Source organism: Ctenocephalides felis, unplaced genomic scaffold (assembly GCF_003426905.1).
Source record: "Ctenocephalides felis isolate EL2017-DRISC unplaced genomic scaffold, ASM342690v1 CF-g0.4_SCAFFOLD_01886, whole genome shotgun sequence".
Taxonomy (NCBI): domain Eukaryota; kingdom Metazoa; phylum Arthropoda; class Insecta; order Siphonaptera; family Pulicidae; genus Ctenocephalides; species Ctenocephalides felis.
The window spans coordinates 41828573-41850251 of record NW_020538040.1 but is presented as its reverse complement, the minus strand read 5'-3'; the positions used below and the strand labels follow the sequence as shown (position 1 = coordinate 41850251).

The window sequence follows — 21679 nt, the reverse complement described above, 5'->3', positions numbered from 1 at the left end:
TCAAGTTTTTTTTATAAACCGCTAAACCTGCCCCCCACAAATTTAAGCAGTTATTTATTCTGTAAATTGTTTTGTCTGTTATTGGACGTTTTTTTTCTCAAAAACTGAATTATCATTTTTGGCATTTTGGCCCGTATCTTCAAAACAGTTGGACCTGCCTTGGCCAATAACTAATCAGCACGTCTTCTTATCAATAGGAATTGAATCATTTAAATCGGTTGATCCGTGTTTTCGAAATCGACTTGAATAACTGAAAAATATTAGATTTGTATTGATGGGGAAACGTACTGATTAGCTTTTGGCACAGGTAATTACGAAAAATGGTAATTGAGTTTCGATATTTCTTCTCTGAAACAGCTACACAGCGCGATTGCTTTGCAAAAAGTTCATAATTTTCGAAAAATTTCAAAATACAAAAAATGTGTTTTAAAAGTCTTTTTCATTTTTCAAAAAAATTTAAAGCTCTTTATAAAATGTAATTTTCAGTACGGGATCTTCCAGTAATTTGTCTTAAGGCACAATGCCATGAGTCAATAGTTTAAATTTTTTTCGACGTTATAAGCTTGGACGTGCACAAATTCGTCATTTTAAAAGAACTCGAGAACTGAAGCATATATTTCTCTTAAACTTCCAGCTGGTTTACGGATCCTTATATTAGCCAAATTGACAAATTTGATAACTTATTAACCAATTTGATAATTTACGTTTGGAGAGGGAGGCAAGGCAAAATAATAAATTTTAGTTATCGTTTATTTCAACCCAAATTTTGCATTGCAATCATATTATGTTTTGTTAATATGTTTTGAAATAAAAAATGTTGTTAAAAAAAAGTTGATTATATTGTATAGAATTTTTTTCTCACTATCCAAATTTTGCCGCCCCCCAAAATTTGCCGCCCTGGGCAGTAGCCCCGATTGCCCCTACTGTAAATCCAGCACTGGATATCAACATCATTGTTAATTAATAATTAAGTTAAAGTTACAGGACACAGGTAGAATATACGAATTTAAGAAAGATTCGTTTTAGAAATAGAATAATTGAAAAATATTTGTGATCGCGAAGATAATCTTAGAACGTTAAAGGAAAGTTGGTATATGAGAAAAAGAAACAGCTAACACAAATTATATAGATGGTTTACCCACTGCAACGCATGCCACATATAAATGTTCTTAAGGTATATGAATAGCCAAGTGTCAGTTCAATCTGAAACTGATTTTATTTAAATTGAATTGGCACATATGGAAATTCAAAGTTTTTATATATTATTACTGCGCTTTTGATTTGACTTTAGGATAGTGATAAGACTCTGGTCTAGACCTAAACATTATTTGTTAAATTTTTATTATTTTTAAAAAATGTCATTAAATTTTTATTAAAATTGCAGTTGATCATAGACCTTCATATCCAAACGTTTTTTTCTTGGCATTTTCAAAAACATACATTCTTTAAAATAAATTTATTGTAAGAATAATTCAGAATAGCAGCACTTAGTTATGATAGTTCTAGTTACACACGCGGGGGACACAAAATTAATTAAAAATTTTTCAAAAATTGTTTCATTTTTAACTACCGTAGGGTAAGATATAGTAATGGGCCAAAAATCAAAAATGAAAATTTTTGCATGTCTTCACGTTTCATGGCTTTTCTGAACATTTTGGCCATTTTTTGTTCACGTTTTCGGGCGCACGGATCAACCGATTTGAATGGTTCAAAAAACATTCGATTCTTATTGATACGGATTCCTGATTAGTTTTTGGCAAAGGCAGGTCCAGCCGTTACGGAGATACGGAGAAAAGAGTGCAGAAAATAAAAATCGAGTTTTTGAGAGAACGGAGTATTCGATTTGTATGATCTGAAAAACTTTCAATTTGTAATGATTGGGAGAAGTAGTGGTTAGTTTTTGGCAAAGGCAGGTCCAGTCATTTCGAAGATACAGAGCTAAATGTACAAAAAATTGCAGTTTTTGAGAGAACTAAGCATTCGATTTGAATGATTCAAAAAAAAATCTGCTGGTTGTCGACAAAATAATTGCTTTTGATTTTTTTTTTCAAAAAATTTTTTTTTGTATATCAATTATCATTCAGATTTTAGTTTAATTTTTGGATAAAGTTCTAAAGCTCACTTATATATTTTAAATAAATAATTTTAACTTTGTAATTCAGTCCACATAATTCTTATAAATATTAGACAATGTTACAGTATTTATAATAATCTATTTGAAAACATTTAATATTCCTCTAACATTTCGTTACGGTACGCAAAGTTCCAGCAATTTGCTTTAAGGCACGTTGTTATACACCACTAGTTATTTGATGAGTAAATACTTAATGATCTAAATATATAGTATATTTTATGTATGTATGAATGGCTGGAGACATGAAGGTATGTATGTATGTATAAAATAATGGAAGCTCTGCATAGCGAAATGCGGTGGGCTCGTGTATTTGTTTGTTGCTTTTTTTCGCAAAGCTGCGCTGAACTTGTTTCTACAACCAGCCCGCCTTCTTATTTCATTTTCTATTCAAATGTGTTTATTCAATGGTGTGTGCACCAGAATTATTATGTGCCTTCGTATGGGTTCACCCAGCCAGATGTCACATAAAAAACATTCTTAAATCGCTGAATGTAGGTAGTAAGGTTTCTAACAAACAAAGCTTAAGATGTATAAATAAAAACAAATATTGCTTATTATTTTAGAAACGGCCGCTATGCTATACGTAAAATATTTATTTTACAACCAACTGGTTTTTTCTTACACATGCACACAAGAAGATAATGATTTTATAGCGTCTTATTATTCCAGACGTTTCGACGTAAAATTCTATGTCATCATCAAAGGATATGAAAATATTTTAAAAACACCAATATAACGTACAATAATAGTAAGAAAATGTAAGGTTTATAATTTGCATGAAACACTACAACTGTCATTAATAATTGTTGAATAACTTTTCTTTGAGAACTTACGGTTCTATTATATTCTATTTGTTAGAGAAACCGATTCAATGCAAAATATAAAATAACAATTAAAAATATAAATTTGTAGAAACAACACTCTAAATGTACTGAAATATTCATCAGCAGAGTTGAAATAACTATTTATTATTTAATTTATCTATTGCAAAATTGCTCTTTCAAACTTAATTTACTTTTTTATTTACTTTTTTTTATTTACACCTTTACCAGGGTAAAGATTTAGTTGGCCTATTGAATCTAATTTATAAAAAATTATATTGAGGTCTCGTAAACTGAACAATAGTGCTCACAACCAGAAAAACTAACAACAAATGAAAATACTTCTGTCATGGATTTTTAAAAATTGCCGTTTTTTTCCTGATAGCAACGTCGTAAGAATCAAGTTGGTTGGTTGGCTGATTATATATCTTTTTCGCTCTACTTTCAAAAAGTGTTAAAAATTTTTTGACTGCTTGTTTTTTATATATCGGTGGTGGACTTTCTTATAGTAAAACCTTTTCTTATAGTAAAGCCCGTGGACCTTCAAGCCCCGCTCTACACTATATATCAAATTGTACTTAAAAAAAATTAAACTTGCTTAGACCGTGATTGTTGATATTTTTAACTAGGATAAATTATAATGGGCCTACAATAGAAAATATTGCATATTTTCACGTTTTGAAGATTTCTGAACATTTTGGCATACATACATTTTATCAGAAAAAATGGATGTGTGTATGTGTGTATGTATGTATGCATACAATTTTTCGTCCATGTTTTTGGGCGCACGGATCAACCGATTTGAATGGTTCAAAAAACATTCGATTCCTATTGATAGGGAGACGTGCTGATTAGTTTATAAGAAGGTCCAGCCGTTTCGGAGATATGGAGCAAAGAATGAAGAAAATAGAAATCGAGTTTTTAAGAGATCGGAGCGTCAGATTTGAATGATCCAAAAAACATCCAATTCGTAATAACGGGGAGATGTGGTGGTAAGTTTTTGAAAAAGGCAGGTCAAGCGGTTTCGAAAATACATAGCTAAGTGTACAAAAAATGGTAGTTTTTGAGAGAACTAAGCGTCCGATTTGAATTATTCAAAGAACTTTCTGCTTGTTTCAAAAAAATAATTGCTTTTGGAAAGAAAAATTTTATCTCTAATTTTTTTTTCATTTTTTTTTCAAGAATTTTTTTGTTTATCGAAAATAATTCAGATTTCAATTTTATTTCTGTTCTAATATACAATCATTTCAACTTTGCAATTCAGTTTATATAATTCTTATAAATATTAGACAATGTTACAATATTAAAATAATCTATTTGAAACCATTTAATATTCCTTGATCTTTTTGTTACGGTACAGTTCCAGAAATTTGCCTTAAGGCACGATGCCATGCGCCCCTCTAGTTGAGTTTGGAATGAATATTAAAATTTGCAATTTCCACAAGAAAAAGTTACACGTGGAAAAACTATGTCTTTCCACTAAAGTTATAAGTGTATGAATTTTAGTTGATTCAAGAATACATAAAAAAACTGTTGCATCTGTTATATTTTTATTAAAAATAAATGAGCAAATTTGCATAACTACTTCTTTACGAAAATTTTCTAATTGTCCGCTCAAATTTATGTTTTACGTAAATAGAATCGGATCAATGTATTTCAGTATTGTTGCAAATTAGCGGTAATTATTTTTTGAACGTGCCGTTCATTATATTCATTTGAATGTTAGTAAAATATATTAGTTTGGCAGATTCAAATATATTTCAAAATTTACCAGAACGATCTGAAACCAATGTACACAATTTTCTTGTTTAACACTTCTAATTTGCATTCATTAGTTGAGTTAACGGTTACATAAGTTAAATTTGAACAGATCGTGACAATATTAATTATATTTACAGACGTGCATTAGAACCGCTTTCGTGTGCAATTTACGTGCAGAACGAACGTTTGTTTACAGATATTTTAGTACCAAAAATCTTTCTGAAATTATGTTTTCTGTTCTAAAATTTAAATCATAAGTTTGGCTAGAAGTAAACTATTAATGGTTGAAAAAAAATGAACTAATTGTTAGCTTAATGCTGAAACCGTTTAGGAAAAATCTACAATATGTTAAGATGCGAGTCGAGAATTTTTACTATAATTTTGCTAAACTATTTATTGAGACAAATGTTTAATTTAAATAATGAATAACACAACTGCGACGAAAATATGATTATCATCATATGACTTACAAAAATAAATAGTCATCAAATCAAATCGGCACAATTTATGTTATTTGTTGAAACAAAACATTTTTAAATCATTGAATTCTACTACGAGATACAAATTGACCATACGATAATAAGACTTTATTACAGTATTTTAGTAGATTATAATTTTTAATTAATTCAACTATACACATAAGTAAAATTGTTTATTTCTATGGTCTGCTTGGAATATTATAAAATAGCTGTTTTTACTAACAATTAACTAAAACTTAACATTTTTTAAGTATTTCACCTGTCTGTCAGTAAGTTTGGATTAATCTTCAAAACGGCTGAACTGATTTTTCGGGACTTTGATTGGCTGGGATTTGATGTAATTTGAGGTAAATTAAGCTATTTTAATCTTAGGTAAAAAATTACTATCTTATCTTATCTTATCTCAACAAGCTGTACCCGCGATTTCGTACGCGTGAAATTTTACAAAGAATGAGGTTATTTCGTTCATTTTTGGTTCCTGTTTTTTATTACGCCTTATCTTAATTCAAATTTTGAAAAAGTGTATTTATTATATTATATTATATATTTTCTATTATCTTATAAATCTTAATTCAAAATATTCTGGTACGTTTTTAACTTCCCGTAGGGTAGTTATAGTAATGAGCCGAAAATGAAAAATAATAATTTTTGCATTTCTCGACGTTTTGAAGGTTTCTGAACATTTTGGCATACCTCAAAAAAAAATGGATGTGTGTGTGTGTTTTGTATGTCCGCATTTTTTTGTCCACGTTTTCGGGCGCACGGATCAACCGATTTGAATGGTTTAAAAAACATTCGATTCCTATTGATAGGGAGATGTGCTGATTAGATTTTGTCAAAAGCAGGTCAAGCCGTTGTAGAGATACGGAACAAAGAGTGCAGAAAATACAAATCGAGTTTTTGGGAGAACGGAGTATCCGATTTTAATGATATAAAAATATTCAATTTGTTATGATTGGCAGAAGAGGTGATTAGTTTTTGACAAAGGCAGGTCCAGCCATTTCAAAGATACAAGGCTAAATGTGCAAAAAATGGCAGTTTTTAAGAGAACAAAGCGTTCGATTCGAATGATTTAGAGAACTTTCTGCTTGTTTCAGCAAAATAATTGCTTTCGGAAAATGAACCCCACTAGTTACTGTTTTCCTTTATTACATTAAGTAATAAACATAAATTAAGTCCATGTGATTTTAATATTTGGCTTTATGTTGATAATGATAAATAAATATTTTATTTGAGAAAATATAGTTATTTTATCCAAAGAAAATCGTGGATTATTTATTGTATATAAAGAAATTTTTCAATGAATTTAATACAGATAGCTGAAAATAAATGGCAGTTAAAATAAAAATAAGAAACTTCTTGTTTTTAAATTACACTTAAATAAAGTCGCAGGTACAGTCTGTATTAATTATGTGACACATGTAATATACATTAAATACAAAATCGCACAATTTATGAAATGCAATACATTTCAATATTACTTTACATTAGAGATGGGTAACTCACTCTGGAGTTATCACTCGGATACAACTAAAGTTTACAATATCATATTATTTTATTTTAATATAATAAATGATAGCAAATTCGTAAAATTCGTGTTTATAATACTAATTCATAATTTCAAAAACTTATTAAATCAATTGGTTATCCTTGGAAAATTTAGATGGACTCATTTACTCTATACTTTTTGATTTATCAAAATATGTTTATATGCATACGATAATCTGAATTTGATCAAAACTAAATAATAATTTTCAAATATATTTTTTTCTTTTAGTAATTTACTAAAAAAAATCATATTTTTTATTGCATTTTTTTCAATTGGTTTAATTCTTCCCCCCTCTATTTTATATATAACTTCAGTTCTGATTGACAAAAATTAATTAATACTATAAAAAGAATTATGCAATAATGATTTTCCCAGACTTTTAACATTTTCAAATGTTTGTAACAGTATTGGTGAAAAATCTTTGTTTTTTATGTTAAAAGTTATACACTTTTTGACAGAAAGTAAGCATATATCATGTGTCATTTACTAATTTATCAATTCTCTTTATGCAATTACTTCCGAAACCTCTAATCTGCGGTTAAACCGTGAAACTTCAATTCCACAAATCAAAATATCGCGTCTGATGAAAATTAAACAATTGCGGTTTGTTTGTGTACAAATGCGAGTGGTATACCTATGATCATTTATGAACAGTATTTACACATTGGCAAACGTTAATATATCTATGTATGCAAATACAAAGCCGATAAAATATGATATTAAACCCGATCGAGTGTATTTTCGAAAGTGGCGCGCGTGTGCCGGAGGAAATGACGTATATGTTCCGGAAACAGCAGAGACACGAATGGCGCCTCAGGAGTTCCATATGCCCCTTTTATCAGCACAACGTGATTTTACAGGAGATAATAGTTTCATTTTTAAAGTAAAATAATGGTCAAGCATGGATACGGTTGATAATAAAATTTTTATCGCCAGTTTATTCAGAATTGTTTGCTTTAATGCGTCATTGTAATTTCTCTTATAAATGGTTTTTATAATATATTTTGAATATTATATTTTTTATTTTCTATTATTACTATTATTTGAAGGGAAATCATAACTATTTTCAGTGTTCCATAAGCTATTGTGATTATGATGTACAGGGTCCGGCAATATAATGGATAGATTTTAAAAAACTATAAATAATAAAAACGGTAATTACCAAAAATTTGGGTATTGCTAAATGCTTACCAATTTATTTGTAAAAAATAATATACATCAAATTGTGTTCCTTATTTGCAATACAGGGTGTTAGATAATCTCTGAAGCTTTTTATATCACGTGTTGTCATTTCAGGTGGTATCTTTGTAATGTCTACTCTGAATTATTCTTTTTTTTCAGAATTACCCATAGAAAAAATCACATGACGTTAGCTCTGGCCAAATAATGTCACTGTTTTGTGAAATCATGTGGCAGGAAAAGCATCTGATTTGACGTGATCTGTGGAAAGTGGCCCTGTCTTGTTGAAACCATATCTCACCCGGGCAAGACGATCACGATTAACACGAGTTTTAGCATAATATGCCAATTTGCGCAAGTCCCTATATTTTTAAACATATTTTGATATTATTAAGGGTTAATACAATTTGTTATCACGTTCAATACGCTAAAGTACAATGTACTGGTTCTTCAAAAAAAAAAAAGATATTGGAAGTTTTCGATAAAAAATCACAAGCAACAAATCAAACTCAGTTACCTGCTGATCACTTATCAGTTTCTACTTAATGTACCATTTTAATAAATGAGGAAAAAATTGAAGGTGTCCATATTGCAAGGCATGCCAAAAACACAGCAAAATGTTAAGATGTCATGCAGAAAAGTTTGATACATTGAAAAAAAAAATATTAATGGCTTTATCAAGCACAAACTCTAATTATAAGATATAAGTGCTTTATAATATGAAAAAAAGAGCGAAAAATTGCTCTGAATACTTATACACTTTGATTTATACATTGGTTTTATTCTTTCAAGTGGCTGATTAGATTGTTTTTAAAAATCACAATTGCATTGTGTACTGTCCATAATCTTAGGAATCAGAGTCAGTGGCAATTCTCAAATTGTTGCAAAATTTTGAAGAGCGAGACATTTTTAACTTTTTTTTTCAAAAAAATTAGCTTTATTTTTTGAATTGATGCCAAGAAAATTCATTGTTTTCAAGTGAGAATAAACTTGTCATGGTGTTAAAACAAGTAAATAGAGAACAACTATCCTGACTTGTGCAAATTGTTATGGGCCAGAAAAGGTACTGCTTTTAGTGAATTTACAGTACTGCAACAAAAGTTGATATATGTTGAGAATTTTACAATTAATGAATCAAATTATTCTGTCAAACCAAAATAAGTTTATTTGAAATAACGCAATTATAATTACTCTGTGTATTTCATGGTATAATTCAATATTGACATATACCAAATATGAAACATTATACATAAAAATGAGTAGATACTGTTTTTTCTACGCTTTCTCGCCTAATACGCAAATTTGTTAGGGTTTCTGATAAATTGTTTTAACGAGGTTTTGATATTTATTTATATATATACATATATGTAATAAAGCCCAGTTAGGATGATTTCTTATATGTAATTTTAATGTTCCTTTCTACTTCATAACAGACAGCGTTCAAATATCTGACAAGATTTAATATTATCTCTTTGCAAGATATTTATTTTCCTTCACTTTCACAAATAATCAAAATTTTAGACATATATGTTAAATAACAATGTAGAAATATTAACACTATTTGTATAACACATATTCATTATCTAATATATTTCTTTGCAGTCGTGATAATTGATTTAATAAATAAAGCTATAAAGCCTATAAAACAAAGTAATAAATATCTGAATTTATTAAACAAATAAGCAATTAACGATTGAGGTTATCTGTCTGATTTTCTCTACTTTTGCTTTAAAATTTCCTTGAATCTGTTACTTAACATCCATGATGGGTTCACAATAATATCAGGTGTTAATTTTATTTACAGTTATGATATCAGCTAATGCATAATTTATTGACAGTTATCTCGTAGTTCTGTTAGAACAAGTAATCTAACGGATTATTAATTTATCTAACTCGCGTTATTTATGTATCATTTTCATAGAATATGTCATGAGCAAAATGATATTTCTTTGGCCGTTCGTGATAAGTTAACGTGTTAATGTGTCACCATACCGGCGAATTAAAATTACGCAGTTACGACTATTACTAGCTCAGATCTACTTATATTACCACAAACTTGCTACTTGATGTATTACTAAACTTATTTACAAAACATTTCATGTGAATAAATCTGAATCTGGATAAGGCAATCACCACTCGCTTTCTGCAATTTGCGTGCACTTGCAACTTGCTAATGGACAAAATGCTCTTCAGATCCAGTTTACTACACGAAAATAACATTTCAAAGAAAAATGTTATTTTATCATATCAAAGTGCGTGCGAGCACAACATACGTTAAACATGTAAATTTCCTGTTAGAAAGTCCAATGTTTTATTTTCTCTACTGGACAGTGAAAATCCTTTGTGAATTGCGTTGCAATAAAAATAACTCACTTCTTTGCGGTTTTCTTTAGTTTTATGTTTAGGAAACGATAAACGATTTCAGCACAGAATCAAATCGAACCATTTCGAAATTGTTTTATCCCAGAGAAATGGAAAAGTTCAAAGGAAAATTCTGGAACGTTATAAAACTGAAAAATAAAATCCCACAAATAAAAATTTAGTTATACTTTCTCTTTCGATTTGACGAATTTTTGAATGCCAATCGCATTTTATGCAATTTTTTTTAAGTAAAATTTATGTATTTTATACAAGTTAATACAAAATAACCTACACCCTAAAAATAAATAATTTAGCAAAATGTAAGCTGTAAATCTGTTCATTTACGCAAGCAAGTCTTTTGTAACTACAACTTTACAATTTGCGACAAAAATACATACAATAGTTTGCTTTTCCATTTTATTACATCTGTTTGTAAGAACGTAATCGACTTCTAAATTAAACTATATAGACTAATTTTAGTATATACTTTACTTCGAACAGAAGAAAATAATTAGAAAAATTATACATGACACACTCACTTCAACTTCCTGAAATTATAGTTTTAATCAGAAAAAATTCAAAATCTTTCAAATGCTCAATAAACATCAATAAAACTTTAAATTCAATTTCAATAGGTTCTGTAACAAAATATATGTTTTAGTATTATAACAATGTATTATAATACTAGACGGCAAGAGTTCAACAAACTTATTCTAATTTTCAATTTACCAATACTGCAAATTTACAGAAAATATTTTATTATTAAATTTTTATTACATTTCTATTTTTGTAAATGTTGTGTTGCCTATAAATAAGATTCATGTTTTTTCACTCATATTTAATATTTTTGACACATATATAATATTAACTAGATTTACAATAATAGTTTTGCTAAATTTTATTAAAATTAACCCTTTCCATATCTTGCGTTTTAACACTCTTTCCAATTTATTAACTTCCCGTAGGGTAAGTTATTGTAATGAGCCGAAAATAAGAATTGAAAATTTTTACATTTCTCGACGTTTTGAAGGTTTCTGAACATTTTGGCATACTTCAGAAAAATTGGATGTGTGTGTGTGTGTGTATGTATGTATCGATACAAATTTTCGCCCACGTTTTCGGGCGTACGGATCAACCGATTTGAATGGTTTAAAAAACATTCGATTCCTATTGATAAGGAGATGTGTTGATTAGTTTTTGGTAGAGGCAGGTCCAGCAGGTACGAAGATAACGAGCTAAGAGTGCAGAAAATAGAAATCGAATTTTTGAGAAAACGGAGCATCCGATTTGAATGATCTAAAAAACATTCAATTAGTAATGATTGGAAGAAGGGGTTATTAGTTTTTCGCAAAAATAGGCCCAGCCATTTCGAAGATACAGAGCTAAATGTACAAAAAATGGCAGTTTTTGAGAGAACTAAGCGTCAGATTCAATTGATTCAAAGAACTTTCTGCTTGTCTTAACAAAATAATTGATTTTGGAAAAAAAAATTTGTTTCAATTTTTTTTTTTTTTTTTTAATTTTTTGTATATCGAAAATAATAATTCAGATTTTATTTTTAATTCTGACTATAGTTCTAATATACTTTAAACAAATAATTTCAACTCTGCAATTCAGTTTATATAATTCTTATAAATATTAGACAATGTTACAATATTTATAATAATCTATTTGAAAACATTCAATATTCCTCGAACATTTCGTTACGGTACGAGAAGTTCCAGCAATTTGCCTTAAGGCACGATGCCACCCACCCCACTAGTTTATTTTTATTTTTCATAGACAATAAGATCTTCTTTTTGGGTTTAATATTCTGAATTAAACATTATATATAAAAATATAAACTAAAAATTTTACATTTATTTCTTTTTTGAAGAAAAAAACAACTTTGACAACTCTATTAAACTACCATTTTGTAAATATATTATAAGCTTTAAATAAAATATTTGAAAATAATTTATTATGAAGATAATGATGAATAATATCCAATATTTTTAAAATAGAAATGAGATTATAAAGAAGCGCACTTCCTCATATCGATGTGTACGATTTATCATGGAGTGATAAACAGAATTGCGAATTCGACTTATTATGACTAATATGTAGCCTGAATCGCTTGCGTCGCAAATTTCTAATTAAATCAAAAGTGATTATTATATGCGTTGGGAAGAACGTGTTTCGAACGCATTCACGTTATTCCCTACTATTAGCGTGTTTTTTAGCGCGTGCTTTCTTTTCTAAACAATTTTACTTGAATGATTCATGAGTTGTAAGATTCATATTTTCTTTACTCATACTCGATGATATACGCAACATTATCATGATACGTTTATGCGATCTTTAGCACTTTTACATCACTTCTGTGACGTTCTATTATTAAACTGAAAAATTGAATAATTAATTTCTAGTCTACCGTCGTGGTGTAGTGGTTAAGAACTTTTGACCTAGCTTAAACTAGTCAGTGGTATAATCCCAATCAAGGGCTTCTCGATATCAAGCAATATGATATCAAATTTTTACTTTAGTTTATTGATTTCAAATATAATCAAGTGAAAATTGAGTTTTTTGGGGGTATTGCTCCAACACATATATGCCAACAATATTACATCACATCATGTCTAATATAAATTTGTAGTCAATATAAAAAAAAAGTTGACCGCTTGGTTGCTCTCTTAAGAAAAATACCTGGTTTAGATGTACGATAGCAAACACAGATTATAAAACAAGTAGTTTTGATCGCTGTTAAAATTATAAATAAAAATTGATAATCAAATTCAATTAACTGATGAATATTTTCATTTTTTTTCTATTCAGGTAATAATTTTGAGTGGAACAAACAAGTAGCTTAGTTTTTGTTAAATAATATATTTTAATTTTTTTCATAATTATTGGTTTTTTACCCCAGTTGTCTTATAGCAGAAAATTTTGTCGAGTTATGAAATTAAACAAACATAAAAATCACATAATTTATTCGAAAAATTATTTTAAATAAAATAAATAACTAGCTTTTTTTTATTAAAAAATAGTTAGATTCTTTTTGTAAAAATATATACATTTCAAACCGGTCAGCTTTTTTTGGTTTTTCCAGATTTTTATTTCATTCTATATAAAATGTATGTTTGCCTATATTTTTTAACATAAATACCTATTTTCAGTTGACGATGACAAAAACAATTATTTTAACCCTTTCCACTCGCGAATTCCGAGATTTATATGAATTTTGCCGCCGGAGTGGCGGCATCCGAGTGGAAAGGGTTAATTTTAATAAAATTTAGCGAAACTATTATTGTAAATCTAGTTAATATTATATATGTGTCAAAAATATTAAACATGAGTAAAAAAAACATGAATCTTATTTATAAGCAACACAACATTTACAAAAATAGAAATGTAATACAAATTTCATATAATTTGATAATAAAATATTTTCTGTAAATTTGCAGTATTAGTAAATTGAAAATTAGAATAAGTTTATTTGGACTTCATATTTTTTATGCAGTAATGGCCCCAAAAGACTGTTTTCACTTAAGATAATATTTGAGATTTGTGATTTCAAGTGAAAACTTAAAATCATACTACTTGTCACCTAGCTCACCGAGACTGGGATTAGGAATCGCTAGTCCGTATCACGGCTGACTTTCAGTTTTAACATTCCGCTTTTCCGAATAATAAGATTTTTTCTATTAGAGCAGACAAAATCAGACTCATAAGACTAAAAACTTAAGAGTTTTATGAACTGTTCTGATTTAGTAGAGTGCCCATGTTAACTGTTAACGTATACGTAGTTTTGTAGAGGACAACCCAACGGTTGGCCTATCTCCGCTTGATACATTTTTTTAATAAATTTTTTTAGAACTGATCATTTTTAATTTGATGCAGCTCTGCCGGAAAAATGCTATTTTCGCTTGGAAATTTTACATCTATATTTTCAAGTGAAAACCGATGACACTACTGTTTGACATCGGCTGTCCGAAGTGGGTATTTATACTGAAACCTTCTGTTGGAAGGCAAAATTTGGGGGAAATCCGTAAATAATGAATCTACTTAATTATTGTGTATATGACCGGATATCGCCAACAATTATAAAAATGACTAAAGCCATCTACGCTTAAGACAATATGTTGACGAAAACTACAAATTGTAACAACATATCAATATCCTATAATTTTATGTCATTAACAATAAATAATTATCTATTAATTGATGTTCCAAGTAAACTCAAGTAAGTAGAAAAAGTACATGTGATGTCATTAATATCACTTGTAAGTAAAATACCGTGATGCGACTAATTGCAAGATGCATTGCGAGATTCCACTAGAACAAATTGATTTACGCGAACCCGAGCTGAAAACAAAACCCGTCGTTAGAAACAATTAGATACGTTTCAAAGATTGAATCATTATTTCGTGTTTATGACGATTATTTGTATAAAATAACACAATCTATCTAGTCACGATTTACAGCAGGGCTTTACCGCAGAATTTATTAATTAGTTGCAAAATATGACTACATCCTGGTCATATTTTTCACAATTGCGTATAAAAGGACGACATCGGAAGAGATGGTTTTAAAAAACAACTAGTGTTTGTATTGTTCGTACTGAAGAAGAGACTAAAATAATGAAAGTAAGTGAAAAAAAATATTATTATCAACTATTTTATCCTAAGTGTAGTTGAAGTATGTTATAGTTTGTTTTGCCAATAAAAAGTGAAGTATCAGTTCAAAATGTTTATCCTTGTACGACAAAATTAAACAGACACGCGAGATAAAAAAATCACTTTTAACGATTTCCTCAAATTTTGCGTATATTGTCTAATTTAATTTCATTAGCTTCACGTAGGGTAAGTTATAGTAATCATCCAAAAATCGAAAATGAAAATTTTTGCATGTTTTCACGATTCAGAAGATTCTGAACATTTGTGTGTGTTTTGTGGGGGTACAAATTTTCGTCCACAATTTCGGGCGCATGTATTTTAAAATATTCAAAAAACATTCAATTTCTACTGAGAGGGATACATGCTAGCTAGTTTTTGGCAAAGACAGGTCCAGCCGTTTCGCAAATACGAAGCAGAGAGTGCAGAAAATATAAATTAAATTTTTGAGAGAACAGACAATCCGATTTGAATGATTCAAAAAACATTTAATCCGTAATGATGAGGAAAATGGTGATTAGTTTTTAGCAAAGACAGGTCTATCCGTGTTGGAGATAAGGGGCTAAATGTGCAAAAAATGGTAGTTTTTGAGAGAACGAAGCATCCGATTTGAATGATATAAAAAAACTTTGATACCAATTTTCGTACACGATTTCGGCGCACGGATTAATCGATTTTCAATATTAAAAAAGCATTCGATTCGTACTGATGAGGAGACATGCTGGCTAGATTTTGGCAAAGACAGATCCAGCCGTTTCGGAGACACAAAGCATAGAGTGCAGAAAATATAAATTAAATTTTTGAGAGAACAGACCATCCAATTTGAATGATTCAAAAAACATTTAATTGGTAATGATGAGGAAAAATGGTGATTAGTTTTTGGCAAAGATAAGTCTTATCATTTTGGCGATAAAAAGCTAAACGTGCAAAAAATGGTAGTTTTTGAGAGAACGAAGCACCCGATTTGAATGATATAAAAAACCTTTGATACAAATTTTCGTACACGATTTCGGGCGCATGGATCAACCGATTTTTAATATTCAATACTGATTAGTTCATTGTGATTCATTACTGATTAAACTAAACATGCTGATTAGTTTTTGGCAAAGATAGATCCAGCCCTTTCGGAGATACGAAGCATAGAGTGCAGAAAATATAAATTAAATTTTTGAGAGAACAGGCCATCCGATTTGAATGATTCAAAAAACATTTAATTCGTAATGATAGGAAAAAGTGGTGATTACTTTTTGGAAAAGACAGGTCTAATTGTTTTGGAGATATGGGGCTAAATGTGCAAAAAACTGTAGTTTTTGAGAGAACGAAGCATCCGATTTGAATGATATAAAAAACCTTTGATACAAATTTTCGTACACGATTTCGGACGCATGGATCAACCGATTTTTAATATTCAAAAAGCATTCGATTCGTACTGATGAGGAGACGTGCTGGCTAGATTTTGGCAAAGACAGATCCAGTCGTTTCGAAGACACGAAGCATAGAGTGCAGAAAATATAAATTAAATTTTTGAGAGAACAGACCATCCGATTTGAATGATTCTAAAAACATTAATGGGGAGATATGCTGATTAGTTTTTGGCAAAAACAGATCCAGCCGTTCCGAAGACATAAAGCATAGAATGCAGAAAATATAAATTAAATTTTTGAGAGAACAGACAAACAGAGATTTAAAAAAGCTTTTGCTTGTATTGACAAAACGATTGCTTCTGAGGAAAGCAAAAAAAATTTTATAAATTTTTCAATTTTGAAAATAATTCGGAATTTAATTCTAATTCTAGCTAAAATTCTAAAGCTCACTCATATATTTGAAATATCAATTATTATAATATATTTAAAAACATATAGTATTCTTCAAATATTCGCCTTGCCAAACTATACCCTGATCGACCCATAGCAGCGGATGGTACTTGGCACGTCACAGATTTTCCTTCAACTCGAATAAATTTTTTTTTTTTTTTTTTTTTTAGTGTATTTATCTATTATTATAGATATTGTTAGGTTTTTTTTTGAGGAAAATTTTCTTTCCTCTTTTTTTATCACACAAAAAAATCTTTGAATATTTTATTACGGTACGGAAAGTTCCAGCAACTTGCCTTAAGGCACGATGCCATACTCCACTAGTTTTTCTTTATCATCATATTAGGTACATTAAATAGGCATTATACTCAGTGAGTTCTTTATATTTTGGTTTCTGATAAGTCCATTAAAAATTATTTACAAACAATTTAGATATTTTACATTTTCCCATCTCACAAACAATTTGGTTTTATGATAACATTACTGAAGAGTTTGCTTCAGGAGTTTATTTATAAAATAGAAATTGATATTATTTATTAACCTATTTTGCAGCATAAACTAAATCGATTTTAAAAATTAATTCATCATTTCTTCAATTAGAATTTTTTTTCAAAGTATTCGGAATTGTTACCAAATAAAATGAAGAAAAGAATTCAAAAAAACTTTTATTATCAGAGTTATTAATTTAAACTTTGTATATTTATTTTTCCAGTCGTTTTCTGCATTTGCCATAATGGCAGTAGCCATTTTCTTGATCTATGGAAGTCAAGCAGAAGCTAAAAAAGGTTATGGAGGAGGCTATGGCGGTATCGGCTATGGAGGAGGTCCTGGTGGAGGATATATTGGTGGCTATGGCGGACACGGAGGATATGGAGGATATGGAGGACATGGTCATGGTCATGGCTATGGCGGTTATGGAGGTGGTCATGGAGGTTATGGCGGAGGCCACGGGGGTTACGGAGGTCACGGAGGCTATGGGGGATATGGTGGTTATGGAGGGGGTTACGGAGGCGGTTTTCAAGGAATATTTGGAAAAGGAAAATATAAAGGATAATTATTTTAAAACAACTATTTGGCCTAACTATAATTCTATCTATAAATCTGCCAAATAATGAAGGGCGTACCAAAGTCTTTTTGTGGAGCATTTACGTTATATAAATGAATAAATATTTATGTTAAATATATTAATCATTGTCTATACTAATATATGTATGATAATCAAAGCCAATCAAAATATATAATTTTATATAATTAAAGCCAATCAAGTACAGTGAGTATTGCTTGTATTGTTCTATTATTTTAATGTCATTAGACAGAAAAATTAGTACATCGCAAGTTTATTTATTAATAGTTTATTATTGTACTTAGAGATAAAGAAAACAGATGAATAGATTATTATAATATAGAAAACATAAGAATGTACGCTTCTGCATAGTTAACATATCTACGTCCTTATATTATATATGTGTATATGTTTCAATATCAATATAAAGCTAAACTGTCAAAAACAACTTTCTGCTGCTAATTTTTTTATATATTATTTCAAGAAGGAATGTGGCAGTGCACGCGGTCAATGAAGCACCCAAAAGTAAAAATATGAACCATAGTTCTTCCATAGAAAAACTGGTCTTATTTGCCGGTTTTGGCATCCGAGATAACTGCAACTGGGATATGAAAACTGAATCTCTATATATTTTATCATATAATCCGGCTTCACGAATTCTTTTCACCATAGAGTTGATGCGAGTTAAATACGGGCTTCTTCTTATAACCAGTAATGCAAGGAATGCTCTCATATTTTCTTCGTCAGAAATTACGTTGACCAAACTTGAACCAGTTTTATTAGAATACCATTTACTTCCATAAACATCGATAAAAGATTTTAATACTAAAAACGCACTATCTTTGTTATTAATAACTCTATCTATACCTTCATCATACTCAGTAACTTTAATCATACGAGCTTTTACTTTTTCATTGATTTTTTCTCCAAGAGCTCGAAATGGATTATAACTTGCGGTTCCAATTGTCATCAAAATTTTCAAATTGCTATTTGCAAGTTCTCTTAAATTCTTCAAATTCACTGATTTTGTTTCCAGAGTTAATATTTTCACCATGTTGCCCTGATAAGTCAAATTAACCACCATCGTCATAAATATAAGAACGATGAAAAGACTTTTGTGAAATCTATTCGTAGGTACTTTATAAGACACTAGTAAATAATAAGCAAGAAGTTCTATAAAATGCTTGGAAAGATCGAATTTTTTATATGTCTTAGCGTAATGACAATGAAGTTTATGGTGAATATACTTAAGTAAAACTGCAATTACGCATGTAATTGTTAATCCAGAATATGTCCTTTTGCCCACTATGCTGGTAAAAGTGCTCTTCAAATTGGCTATTTTATTAGGAGTAATGAAGCAATGTGATGTTTCGCCCAGAATAGAAGAAAATGTTGCATTTTCAAGAAAATTGTGCTCATAAACTCTAACATTTGCTACAAATTCAACCTCTTCGCGTTCTAAAAGTCCTATAAGTCCCACAACAGAACCATTTTCTAAAAGTCCACCATAAGCAGCGACGTCTCGTGGAATTATTGACATAGGCTTAAAATTCATGTAACGTGATATTAAATTCAAGACATTTCCATAAACTTTTGTGTGTCTTAAAATATCTCCATCGTTTACCATTTCCAAGTATCCAGGAAAGTTTATCACGCCGGTTCGCACTGGGTACTCGCGCAAATTCAATATTCGATTGTGAAATATTTTTTGAGAATGTATTATATTTTTTTCATTGAATGCATGTCTAAATATTGAAATTCTATGTATGCCTTGTTGACTATTTTGATATGCAGCAAATGGATCAAAAAATGAAATGTCAATTTTCATCTCCATTACTCCCATGTCTGATTTCTTTTGATTTAATTGAAAGTTTAGAATATTGAGTATTTTGTAATTGGTCCAAGCGAGTTTTAATAAACCATCCAAATCATTGGTTTTATCAGTCATTAAAATAATGTTTTTTGTATTGCATTTTCATTATATAAAATACGAAAGAAGAGTTCAATCAATTTTAAAGAATTTGTTATAAGAATGTAAACAAGGCTATCGTGACTGTCGATATCCAAGACATCCATTATAATTTTTTCTTCTGGTAGGTCCCTGCATAAATATACCTGATTAAATAGGACAATTTTAAATTATATATCATTATTAAAAATATATTCCAAATCAATTACTTTTCGAACACAAAGGAAGAAAATGTTATAGGAATTTTAGCGTTAGATAGTAGGCACTGTACTTCCTGATTGCTAATAGCAGGCGAAGAAAAACTTTTGCGACCAAAAGATATGTAATGCAGCCCCAAAACATTCTAAAAGTAATAATATAATAAAAAAAAGTTTGAAATAGCATTTAAAATAATTCAATAATCATACCTTAGCTATGTGCTTAGCGTAACTCCAAAACAAGTATCTCAGTTCGTCACATTGCGATTTCTGTATATCAAAATTATTTCTTTCCGAAAAAGCAAAGCGCAAAAATATAATTTTCAAAAACAAATTCACAAAAATTTTCATATTTCTATTTTACAACATTGAATTATAAATACTCTCACAACAATTTTCAATGTAATGTAACTAGTCCGAAAATAAAACAAGGAATGATTAGTTTTTCATGTGCAAAACTTTCCTGAGATATCACTAAACACAAATTTATGATAAATATTAAATACTATGGGCCCTGACTTATTGCGCGTGTTCCGAACACGGCCAGTGGTATAAATTTTTGATGAAATCATGTCTCATTGACAGATAAAATATGAATGAAGATTATAGAGTTACAAAATATTTCTATAAAGAGCTTTGCCAGGCATGACATGTGTAAAAATAATAAAAAATATCCGGAACTATCACATACCTACTGCAATTGATCTACAAGTAAATTTTAGTTCACTTACAATCTTGACATAAAAGCTAATATTATAATAGAGCAATTCATTAGATAATTTAAAAATCAAATTACCGGAATAAGTTACAATATCTATTATAAAATTTAATTAAAACTATGAAGTTTGTTTCAATATAGCTGATAAAACATATTTCACATTGATCATTACATCTCAGTTTGAAATGTCAATATATTAATAATCAATATATTTCATGAATAATATTAGGAAAAACTTGACAACACTTATGTAATATAATTTGAATCAAAAATAAATTGCATTCAGATTTGTCACGTTTTGAAGTAAAAATTGCACTCAACTATATGACGTATTTAATGTTGATTGACAATAAAAGTATGCAAAAAAAAAAACTATATGACGATTTGAAAAATATTTAATATTCAATGCCAATATGTTCTATCACTTTGTATGACTAATTGATGTGTATAAAATATTAAACTGACACATAAACAACATATAAGTTTTTTAAGCAAATTGAATCAGTTTAAATCAAAAATATCTCATATAGATTATAGCTATCTGATACTTCACCAATAATTTTAAATTTTATTAAAAAGTTTATACAATGATGCAAAAGACATTTAGAGAGAAAATAAATAAACACATAATAGAAAAATTAAATGCGATTCAATCGAAACGACCACAAAAAATTGAAGGCCTAACCTTTGATCAGAATCAAATCATCATTTTTGTGACAATTTGACACAAAAACAAATTGCATACAGACTTGTCTCGTTTTAAAATAAAAATTGTATTCAACTATATGACAATTTTAAAAAATATATTTAATGCTAATATGTTCTATCAGTTTCTATGACTAATTTATATGCATAAAATATTAAACTACACATAAGAAACATATAAATTTTTCAAGAAAATTGAATCAGTTTAAGTCAAAAATATCTCATATAGATTTAGCTATCTGAAACTTCACGAATATTAAGACACTAATAGCACATT

The 21679-nt window shown here is 29.1% G+C and overlaps 2 protein-coding genes across 2 annotated transcripts; one reads left to right on the top strand and one right to left on the bottom strand.

Moving 5' to 3' along the window:
* Positions 1 to 14868: 14868 nt before the first annotated feature.
* On the top strand, positions 14869 to 17804 carry LOC113374984 (keratin-associated protein 19-2-like). Its single transcript, XM_026614939.1, has 2 exons — positions 14869 to 14909; positions 17463 to 17804. Exons 1-2 carry the CDS (start codon positions 14904 to 14906, stop codon positions 17802 to 17804), a joined length of 348 nt encoding a protein of 115 aa, XP_026470724.1. The 5' UTR covers positions 14869 to 14903.
* Positions 17805 to 18243: 439 nt separating this feature from the next.
* Positions 18244 to 19656, bottom strand: LOC113374983. Its single transcript, XM_026614938.1, has one exon. The coding sequence runs from the start codon at positions 19654 to 19656 to the stop codon at positions 18244 to 18246; it is 1413 nt and encodes a 470-aa protein (XP_026470723.1).
* Between the last annotated feature and the right edge of the window lie 2023 nt (positions 19657 to 21679).